This window comes from Rhinolophus hipposideros (genome assembly GCF_964194185.1).
Source record: "Rhinolophus hipposideros genome assembly, chromosome: 12".
Classification (NCBI taxonomy): Eukaryota; Metazoa; Chordata; class Mammalia; order Chiroptera; family Rhinolophidae; genus Rhinolophus; species Rhinolophus hipposideros.
Window position 1 is genome coordinate 77,015,051 of NC_138058.1, and position 9,885 is coordinate 77,024,935.

The window sequence follows — 9,885 nt, forward strand, 5'->3', positions numbered from 1 at the left end:
TAGATGTGATTGTTCTAACCACTGCATCTCCATAGCTTTGAAAATCAAATGTGGCATTGTGACTCCCTCGATCCAGAAAACACATCACAAGTCATTTAATGAAAAAGGATTTTGTAGCAAAACAATGACTCCCACAGCAACATTTTTTCAAATATACGAGCAGTTGAGAATGAAAATTTTTTACTGTGCTATCATAGGAAAATCACATTTTTTTTTTTAGAAGAGGCGTGTTTGAATCCTCTTAAACTTGAGGAGGACAACCCTTCCTGTGGAAAGTCCAGCGGAACCAGCCCGGTCGTCACCGACCCTGAGAACTGCCAGCATGTTTCTGTTTTGAGAACCATGAACAAGAATTTGAGAAGGTGGAAAGACCACATTTTACTTGTTACTTACCCCAAAGCAGCTTTATGCCTCTCAAGAAGAAAGGGAGGAAAACCTGGCTGCAGGCAACCACCAGTGTGATGCCCAGGACGGCCAGCGCTCTCATCCTAAAGTTGGGACGAAGAGAGACACAATCAGGTGACGTCAGTGGATGGCGTTTTGGCTGCTTATAGTTAAAATCCTACCAGCTGCCTGTTGCTCATCTCTACCACCACAACCGAGGGTCAGAAGCTCTTGTTTTGGGCTCCGGAAAATTCTGAGTTGCTTCCCGACCAAGGAGATGGCTCACTCTGTCCGTATCGCTGGGCACCTCCCATGTCCCAGTTACTCGAAAACAAATCTGACAAGTGTGGTAGCTACAGTCACCAGAATGGCTTAGTCACAACCTGTTTTATTTCACATCCAGTCATGTAAGATTATGGGGTATAAATACTGGGAATAAAATACGTCTACTTCCCATCACACATCCATGTAGAAAAATGAATAATATTAGGGCTTTAGTGGTCACCAAAGTGGCAAATAAACTCCCTAAGTGCACCTGACCTTCTGACAGCATTCTATTCCCTGCTCGTAAAATGATCTCTGAATTCCAGCTGTTTAGACAGAGCAGAAGATTGAAAATCAATCATTTCTACCTCCCAAATCTCTGTTTCCCTAACCTCGGGCTTCCCTCACTGAGTGTGTCGTGATCACTGATGACAGTTAAGTGACCAGACCTCCAAGCAGGTCATGGAAAACCTAACAGGTGTCAGTCAATCAGCTGTGCCCAGAGACACAGCCACATGGCCCCAATCTGGAATGAATTTCACAAGGAAATGGAGAAATCGAGCTTTACAACCTGCCCCGTTGTGTCTTCTGGTCCCGAGCTGAATGAGCAGGGCTGCGAGCTTCCCGGGGGCCAGTCTCTTCTGGGAGGAGGACGGCCTGGCTGCCTCCCTATAAAGGGCTGCGCGCTCTGACACCTGCAGGAGTGGCCCAGCCGCTGGCTCCCTTCCCGTGGCCACCAGACCCTGTGTGGTGTTTGTTCCAGGCAATTGAGGGGTTGTGTCATTTAGGCCCCCGAGAGGTTGCTGGCCATGCATTAGAAAGACAGGACAGGAAAATGTACGTGTTGAGAAAGAAGACGCTGACTGAAATCGGCCCCTCTGCCACCTGCATCTCCTGTCTCTGACTTTCCTGAGTTAAAACCTTCCTGGGGACAGTGCAGACGTTCCCCTTCAGAGCTTAGCCAGTTAAACGGCGGCTGCAGGTGTGAGGCTGATGCTGGTAGCTTCGGGTCTGTCCCAGCGTCCCCACACCCTCAGTGTCAAGTGCTGGAAGGTGAATGGAGCATTCCCCGCTTTGCTGGGAACCCCGAGAGTGTCCGACTCTGGTTCCCACCTCAATCTCAGGTTTCTTGTTCATGAACACCATTTCTTTCTCCTTGTTTCCTCTCTTCCTTAGGACTCACTTCCACACGACCGGTGCTTCCTCTAGGGAAGATGACATTACGTTCTACGGCACTGCACCAGGGCGTCTGGATGTCAGCCTGCCATCGAGCAGATAACCGGAAGCACAAGGATGTCCTCATTTACCTCAGAGCCATCTCTGCAGGTGGCAGTAAACTTGGCCAGGAGGACACGGAGAGAACGGCCCCTGGCCAGCACAGTGGGATTCCACTCAATAAAAAGTGAAAGGTCAGCCAGAATCAAAAGCTGCTTAGGTTTTTCCTTGCAGTGGGACATTTTAGTGGATCAGTTCTGGTTATCACTCTACGTAGTCCAAAGGGATGACACGGAGTGGGCCCAAAAGTAACCGTTCTGGAATCATCTGAGGCTCTATGCTTAGAGGGCCATCAGGCAGAGGGTCCTTCCACGCCTGCCACCTCCCTGAGGCCCCTTCGTAGGACCGGGGGAGGACATGGTGACAGGCCACTCCTGGATGGCTTTCAAGGAGCGGGAGTATTTTCGTTAGAAAATGACAATACTGACATTTGGAAAGAGGAGTGGGCTACGTGGCCCACAGGGCAGGAGTTGTAGCTGCAGATTTGGGAGGTGGGAGGGGGCTGAGTTCGGGGCTTTGGGGTTGTGTCCCTGCCCCTCAGGTGTGCCACCCAGCGAGGGACAGTGTTCCCCAGGTCCCCAGCCAGGACAGGGAGGGTCCTGGAGGTCTAGGTACAAGGCTTCGAGTTTGAGGAGGGGACCTGGGAACCAGGAGTTTCTTTCCAAGTTAGGTTAGAATGCTGGAAACGTTACCCAAAGATTTTCTTATCCAAAATAAATTGAAGGGTCTCTATCTCTGAAGCTGCAACTCCATGATGAAGCAGCTGGAAGTGGAGATAAGATGTCTCCATAAATCATCCCAGTACAGGGTGGCGAGTGATAAATGCCACAGGAAAGAGACAACAACAACGCGCAGCTGTGAGGCGCCGTGGACCTCTGAGCCGATGGCGGCGCCGAGTCCTGACAGCCAGGTGGGGTCGGACGAAGAGTCACCGCACGAGGCCGGACGTCACAGGCACCCTGTCGATAAGGACATCGCCCCGACCTGGCTCGAGACAGAGGGCAGGACTCTGCCGCAGGACTCTGAGAGCTGTTTAGGTGAGCACAGTGTCACGGCCAGTTTGCAGAGACGGCTGGAGGGGCTCAGGGGGTGTGGGTGGTGCGTGAAGCCCACGGGCCCCGGGCCTTCTGCTCTCAGCCCCCAGCAAGAACAGCCTGGCCCCAGCAGAGCCAGGTGCTGTCGTGCTCAGATGGGCTCTGGCCTTGGAAAAAATAAAGGAGAGAGAGCTTTGGGGACGAAAGTGACACTGTGCTGTGGGACATCAGGTGACAGCACAGTGGGACAGGAAGGAGGGACATAAACTCACAAGAGGACCATGCAGGAGGGCTGAGGTGGACCCTGGGGCTGGAACGGCAGACCTGAGAACGGACAGGAGGTGACCCGAGTGGGGCTGGGGGACAATCAGACCAACTGGGAGAGGAAACCTCCGAACTGTGAATGGTGGTGGTTTTTCCTCATCCTTTCCGCCCCTGCTGCGTTAATTAATGCCATTTTCACTTGTGCTGCTGCCCGGGGACCAGTAGTCCCTTGTCACCTCATCACCTCGGCAGAGGCTCCGATGGCCGGGCTGCCTCTGCCCCTCCAGCCACCACTTCTCACTGAGGTTCGAGAGTCTGAGTGGAGACAATGTGGTCCTGAGCCCAGAGGGACGAACGCTTGTCCTCGGTGGGCGTCTCTCTTCTCAGCACCTCCAAGGCCGCTGCGACGGTCTGAGTGCAGCCGGTCCTGCGCATGCAGCGGGAGGCCGGGGTCGCGGCTGCCTTGGTCTGCAAGCTTCTGTGTGTCTCCTGCTGCGAGCAGCGCACTGCATCAGAAGTGGGGCTAGTATTCCGGGCTACACAACCTTCCTGCACCCTGTGCCCCAAGCACAGTCTGACAGCAGCTGGCGTCCAGCTGAAACACACATGTGTCCGACGTACCCGGAAGGCCGGCTGTGCTGAGCCAGCAGGGCCCAGGTGTCTGTCCCCAGGGGCCCCGAACTGAGGCTGTGCATTCACTCGGCTGGCTGACGTCCAGGCTGAGGGGGGGATGCCCCCAGGAGACAGGATGGGAAGCAGGGCTTGTCCTGGGGACTCAGCCTCAGCAGGGGCCACGCCCGCCAAAGAGCCACGGTCTCCACAGGCCACAGCTCTGAGCCACTGACTGCTCACCCGCCGACCCACTAAGTTGGCTGCCAGGGCTTAGTGACTCAGCTCACGTCAGTCTGCTCTGTACACAGGGACACAGGCCCTTGTGGTTAAGTGGCCTCCACCACTCGGCAGAAGGATGTATGTGACCTTGGCCTCAGCTGACTGCAGGAGCTTGTGTGGAGGCGCCATGGCGCGTGACGGTCCTCGTTCCACTGAGTCTTCTAGTGCTTTCCAGTTAATGAGCCATCACGTCACACTCTCTTAAGAGGGTCCAGGATGTTGTCAGGTGGAGCCAAAAACCTCCCAACAACACAGGCTCCCAGGCCTCGACTTTCTCATCTGAACTGTGCCTTTCAGCCCGACCCTGAAGGTCGGGGTCTCAGACAAACACGACCTCCTCAGCGAGCTCAGCTCGTGGGAGGGATGGCGGAAACGTGATGGCTGGGAGGAGGGCACTGCGCTCTGCTGGTCACTGAATGTCCTGGTGACCAGGTTGTATATTGTGTGTTGAGGATGCTGACATTGGATGACGTAGGAACAGAAAACCATGTGACTTTCCTGAAATGCCCACATTACACAGCTAACTGCTCAAAGACAATCTGGGAAAGAGAATTGTTTGGAAGACTTTTAAAAAATAAATGTCCCACTTTAAAAAAGAAATAAAGAAAACATTTGGGCTGCTGTTAAGGTCCCAAGTACATACAGGAATCTAGTGGCTTGGCCAGTCTGTAAAGACACGTCAAGAGCTGTGCTTTGAATAGCACTTGGCTCCCTTCCACTCGTCTCTGAAAACCCTGGAATGGGAGCCTCTTCTCCATGCTCAAAACATTCTCTAACTTACAGAGAGAGACCGCCAGCCCCTTTCCCGCAAGGCAGAACCCAGAGGGTCTGGGGACTCCGGGAGGGCTGTTAGAATTTGGAAAGGCACTTTATTCACACACACGTCCTCCTGAGAGAATTCTGAAAGTGAGGGCACACATTCCGCTAGTGACAAAGCGTGGCTTGCTGATATTGACATGAGCAGAGATTCGAGCAAGTGACGTGTCCAGTAAGATGTGTCCTGGGGTTTGGGAAGCTGTGCATACACATCTCCTACTAACAACTACGTCAACTCCCAACTCTCCACGACCTCAGCTTTCCTCCATGGCCTACTACATCCCCCGATGTCTACACCTGCAGCCAAGTTACATTTCTAAGGTCACACAGTTCACGTGTATGTGAGGGGCGGGGAGTGGTGACAACTGAACACAGCCCAGTGTTCCTTCCGGTCCAGGACCTCCCAGCAGATGACAGGCTCAAAGTGATCACTTCCTTTGAAACTGTCCTGCCCAGAACAGTGGGCAGGATTGACACAGCCTCACCTCATCCAGGGCTCTCGGGCCCTTGGGCCCCTGGCAGCTTCCCCTCCCCCTTGCCAATCACAGGAAGGCACCTCCTGTTTCTGTCCCTGAGAGGAAATGACTGGGGTCCTGACCTGAGCTCGCTAGGAGGTGGTGGGCGACATGTGGCCCTTTGCTTCAGGGTGGCGCTCTTACCTTACATGAGATAATAGGAGGGCGTTCTGCATGGCAGTGCTGTGATAAGCAGGAGCAGGTCAGAGGTCACGTCACTGTCACTCTCGGGGACTGACACAGGGTGCAAGAACGGTGCAATTCGAGCCAAATTCTGTCTGAAAGCAGAGAGTAGATGAGTAGATGTCAGGTGTGGCTCACTCTCTTCACTGCCTTAAAAAAGTCACAGAAAGACAGAAAATATAATTCACCTTCCGGGGAAAAAGAAAAGAAAAAGACGTGGCGGGGGGGTGGGGTGTTCTGAAGAAATGTTATGTTGCTAAGCTAAGCATTTCATAGAGGTTCAGAATTCCTAGTTTATGTAAAAGGCTCTGGATCCCATAGTGTTAGAAAGCAGAGCTTCTCACCCCAAGGGCATTTCTCTCCTATGCCTGGGGAAGTCAGCAAATGCACTTGAACAATTTCTAGAGGAAAATGTGACTATCACACACAATAATTGCTGATTTACAAACACAGAGTTTTCTCAGGAAAAGTGATGAGGTGTTTCTTCCTGTGAACTCAAGGCATCGCTTATGTGAGGGCAAAATAGTCAAGTCACTCAATTTAGGGAAACAACAAAACCAAACCAAAATTGTATATTCAATGTCGTTTTGACCACATTTCAGTGTGAGAGTATATATGTTCTCTTCCTAGATAGCTTGGGGGTTGTTTTGTAATGACAGTAAAGAAAAATACACAGAACTAAAAACCCCCAAAGGCCTAATTTAAAGTACAATCAAGTTTAAGTTGTTTGTTATTTTGACTCAGTATGATAAATGACGTATTCACTGTTGAATTTAACAGATAGTTGTCGGGTGCCTCTTTGGGGCTAAGCTCTGTGCTGGACAGACAGGAACATAGGTAGAGGTACCCACAGCTTACGAGAGGGACAGTGTCATTAGGATGACAACTAAACACTTCTGTGGTGTGTGACACATCCCCTATTAGAATCCTGGGTGTGAGCCTTGGGAACACAGAACAGGGTGCCTGACTGCCTGACATGGTAAGGAAATCTTTCATGGGGAGATAAAGGATAAGAGGTGATCTGGGAGAGAGGAGAGACTTCTGGTTTAAGAGGACAGCAGGAAGGTGCCATGATATGTTGATTTTGTTTCTTGTTTTTTCCATAGTGCTGAGAAAAGTATGGCATATGTCAGCAATCAAAAATATTTGTGGGTACGTGAACAGATGGATGGATGGATGGATGGATGATGGATGGATGATGGATAGATGGATGGAGATGGATGGATGGATGATGGATGGAAGACGGATGGATGGATGATGGATGGATGGAGATGGATGGGTGGATGATGGATGGATGGATGAATAGATGAAAGAATGGAATGAATGAATGGATGAACAAATGAATGATAGGATGACACATTTAAAGAGCTGATTAGATCATTGTGAGGGTGAATTGTAAAGAATGAGCAGGAGACTCGTGGTGTTAAATTAGTCTTATAATGTAAACAAGGACCTTACATCTGTTCATTACAAGTTCAATAGAAGGATTCAACACAAAACCATGAGAACCCTCCTACAAGGAAGGAAAGGGTGTTGTACTTGTTCCTTTGGGAGCCGTAACAAAGCACCACAGATGGAGCTTAAACAACAGAAATTCATTTCTTACGTCCTGGAGGATGGAAGTCCGAGACCAAGGTGCTGGCAGGGCTGGTTCCTCCTGCAGCCTCTGTCCTGGGCGTGTGGACACCATCTTCTCCCCATGTCCTCACGTGGTGTCCCTCTGTGTGTGCCTGTGTCCTCTTCTTAAAAAGACAGTGGCATAGAGTCCACCCTGAAGACCCACTTTAACTCAGTTACTTTGTAGAAAACCTTATAACCAAATACAATCTAAGGTGCTGGGGGTTAGGGCTTTAACTTTGAAATTTGAGGGAACATAACTCAGCCTATAAGAGGTTGCAGTAAGTGACAGCAAGGTTGTCACTCCCACTGGGTCCCAACTGCGGAAGGCCACTTCTCTCCTGGCACCAGAAGAGGTGGGACTGGCCATTTCATTATTCATAATCAGGCAAGAAAATGCACCCCCTATTTGAGTGTGCAGGACAGATGGGGTTTAAGGGTCTGTACATGGGGATTCCACAGTGAAGAAACTGAAAGCCCAGCATCTCCTGCCCCCACTTCCAGCTCCAGAATCACACACCACACACCTTTTACCATTGGACGTTTGTGCTTAGGAATCCTGTAGCTCCCTGGATGTGTGCAGAGATTCCATTCTGCTGTCCACGGAGGAGTTCCAGAAACATTACAGGTGGAGAGAACGCAAACCGGGATCAGCGAGTTTACGTAACAAACAGCCCCACGTTTCAATGACTTTGAACAATATGCCCAGTGAGGTTTGTCAAGGGCTCTGCTTGCCACAGTCCAATGGGACAGCCACGTTTGAGTCAGGCACACTCGGGCTCTGACAAGTGACACATCCACGGCCACTCAGAGCACAGCATGTGGACACTCCTGTCCCACTCTGATTGGGTGGAAGACAGAGAACCCAGGACATGTGAGAGTTCACAGGACTGTCCTGGACTCTGCCCCTTCGGCGGCCTCAATCAGAGAAGGGGAGCTGTGCCTGAGAGCTGCAGGCCCCTGGGAGCCTTATGTGCGTCACTGTGAACCTAGGCCATCCTGGTTTGGCTGTGCCCACTCTTTCCCTGAGGGTTTGGCATCTCCAAGGGCACAACCCAAATGCAGAATCCAGCTGTAGTCAAGATACAGGGTCACCTGACAAACCTGGGCGGGGCCCCGGTCAGTCCTCACACTGACATTCAGCGAGGGGAAGGGATACAAGCCGGGGCTGCCGTGCAGATAAGCGCAGATAAGCCGTGCTCACCTCCTGTGGTGACAACAGCATGGAGAGGATGGGCCCCCTTGCCCAGAGTCTCCTGGCTGCCTGGTGAGACCGCATCCCACCAGAGCCCCTCCACCTCCTGCGGTTTTGCTTTGCCATGCTCTGGGCACTGTCCCCAGGGCCCTCCCAGGAACCTGGAGGGAGAATAAAGCCACGTGGCCCCCTGTGGGTTAGGGAGAGGCAGAGAGTAAGGGCAGATGCTTAGAAAAATAAAACACCAAACCTTAAAAGGGCAAAGGTGTGAGCAGGCAACTCATAAGACAAATGGTAAAAGTGGCAAAAAAGTCTTTCTGAAAAACATCAACCTACTAATACAAGGAGAGCAAGCGAATCTAGCAGTGATGTGTGTCGTTGTTCGTGCTGAGAATGGTTCAAACCACAGCGGTGAGTGAAGGCGTGGGGACTCCGCCCACCACACACGCGGGCGGGCATATGGACACGCACACCTTCCGGAGAAGCAAGCTGGCTGAGCGTTTCCAGATGGATGTGAACAAGCAGCCCAAAGAGGGAGTTCCTCCAGAGCCCTCCCTTTCTGCTTCTGCTGGCTGGCCGGCTCGCACAGCCCATCCACAATGGACACTGACCTCTCTTCTGACTGTCCATTCTGGTGCTGAGAAAACCATGGGGCCACCTGCTGCCAGTGGCATGGCTCCTGTGACATTGTGTGGGGTTTCGGTCTCCCTGTCCCTGCCCAGGGTCCCCGTGTATCCCCCAGGCTCCAGCCCCTATGCATACCCGGGCAGCGCCAGCCTTCCCGGAGATCCCTTTGTCCTGGGTGAGTCTGGTCATCCACAGCCAGGGGCCTGGTGAAGTGAAGCTCTCAGCACCCTTAGGCGATGCAGGGGTCCCCAGGCCTGACCAGGGCTGGGATCTCAGGACACCTGTCTTTCAGGCCCTTGCTATCAACACAACCCGATTTATGTCTGCTGTCTCGTGGCCTTGCCCACTCAGCAGGGTCTCTGGATAAACACTTGGCTTTCGGCTCCTCACTCCCTCCAACCCCTAACTCAAACCTGGGGACCCACTCACTGTCGCAAACCTGGAATTTATCTGAACAGTCAGACAAGTGCTCTGCTGTGTGTTCACATCTGCTGCGAAGCGGCCTTGTGGCAGCAGAAATTGTAATCATGTGAGTGGATGTCGGGGCCCTGGGTGGAGGGCACGTGTCCGGCCGTGCTCCCTGGCAGCTGAGCCCAAGGAGGCTGTGGGTGCCAGCAGGGAGAGAAGGAAGGACTGGCCGCAGGAGTGGGGACCACTGTGCCAGTTCTGCTCTCCTGGGGCAGTGGTGCCACCCACACTGTGAGGTGGCCTGCTGGGCTGACCACAGGTATGCCTCAGGTGGCCGCTGCCTGTGGGGAGGTGGCCCGAGGTGCGGACAGAGGAGGCCTGGTTCCTGCGAGGGCACCGGATGTCGTGCTGT

The 9,885-nt window shown here is 52.5% G+C and overlaps 1 protein-coding gene across 1 annotated transcript in view; it reads right to left on the minus strand.

Annotated features, from left to right (window-relative positions):
- Positions 1–8,511, minus strand: part of TPO (thyroid peroxidase) — a 46,429-nt gene extending 37,918 nt beyond the window's left edge. Inside the window, exons 1-5 of the mRNA XM_081068864.1 lie at positions 8,448–8,511; positions 7,771–7,836; positions 7,233–7,397; positions 5,588–5,721; positions 394–488 (exon numbers count right to left, since the gene is read on the minus strand). Of these exons, the coding sequence (XP_080924990.1) occupies positions 394–488; positions 5,588–5,619 (127 nt within the window). The 5' untranslated portion in view covers positions 5,620–5,721; positions 7,233–7,397; positions 7,771–7,836; positions 8,448–8,511. The remainder of the gene's footprint in view (positions 1–393; positions 489–5,587; positions 5,722–7,232; positions 7,398–7,770; positions 7,837–8,447) is intronic.
- Between the last annotated feature and the right edge of the window lie 1,374 nt (positions 8,512–9,885).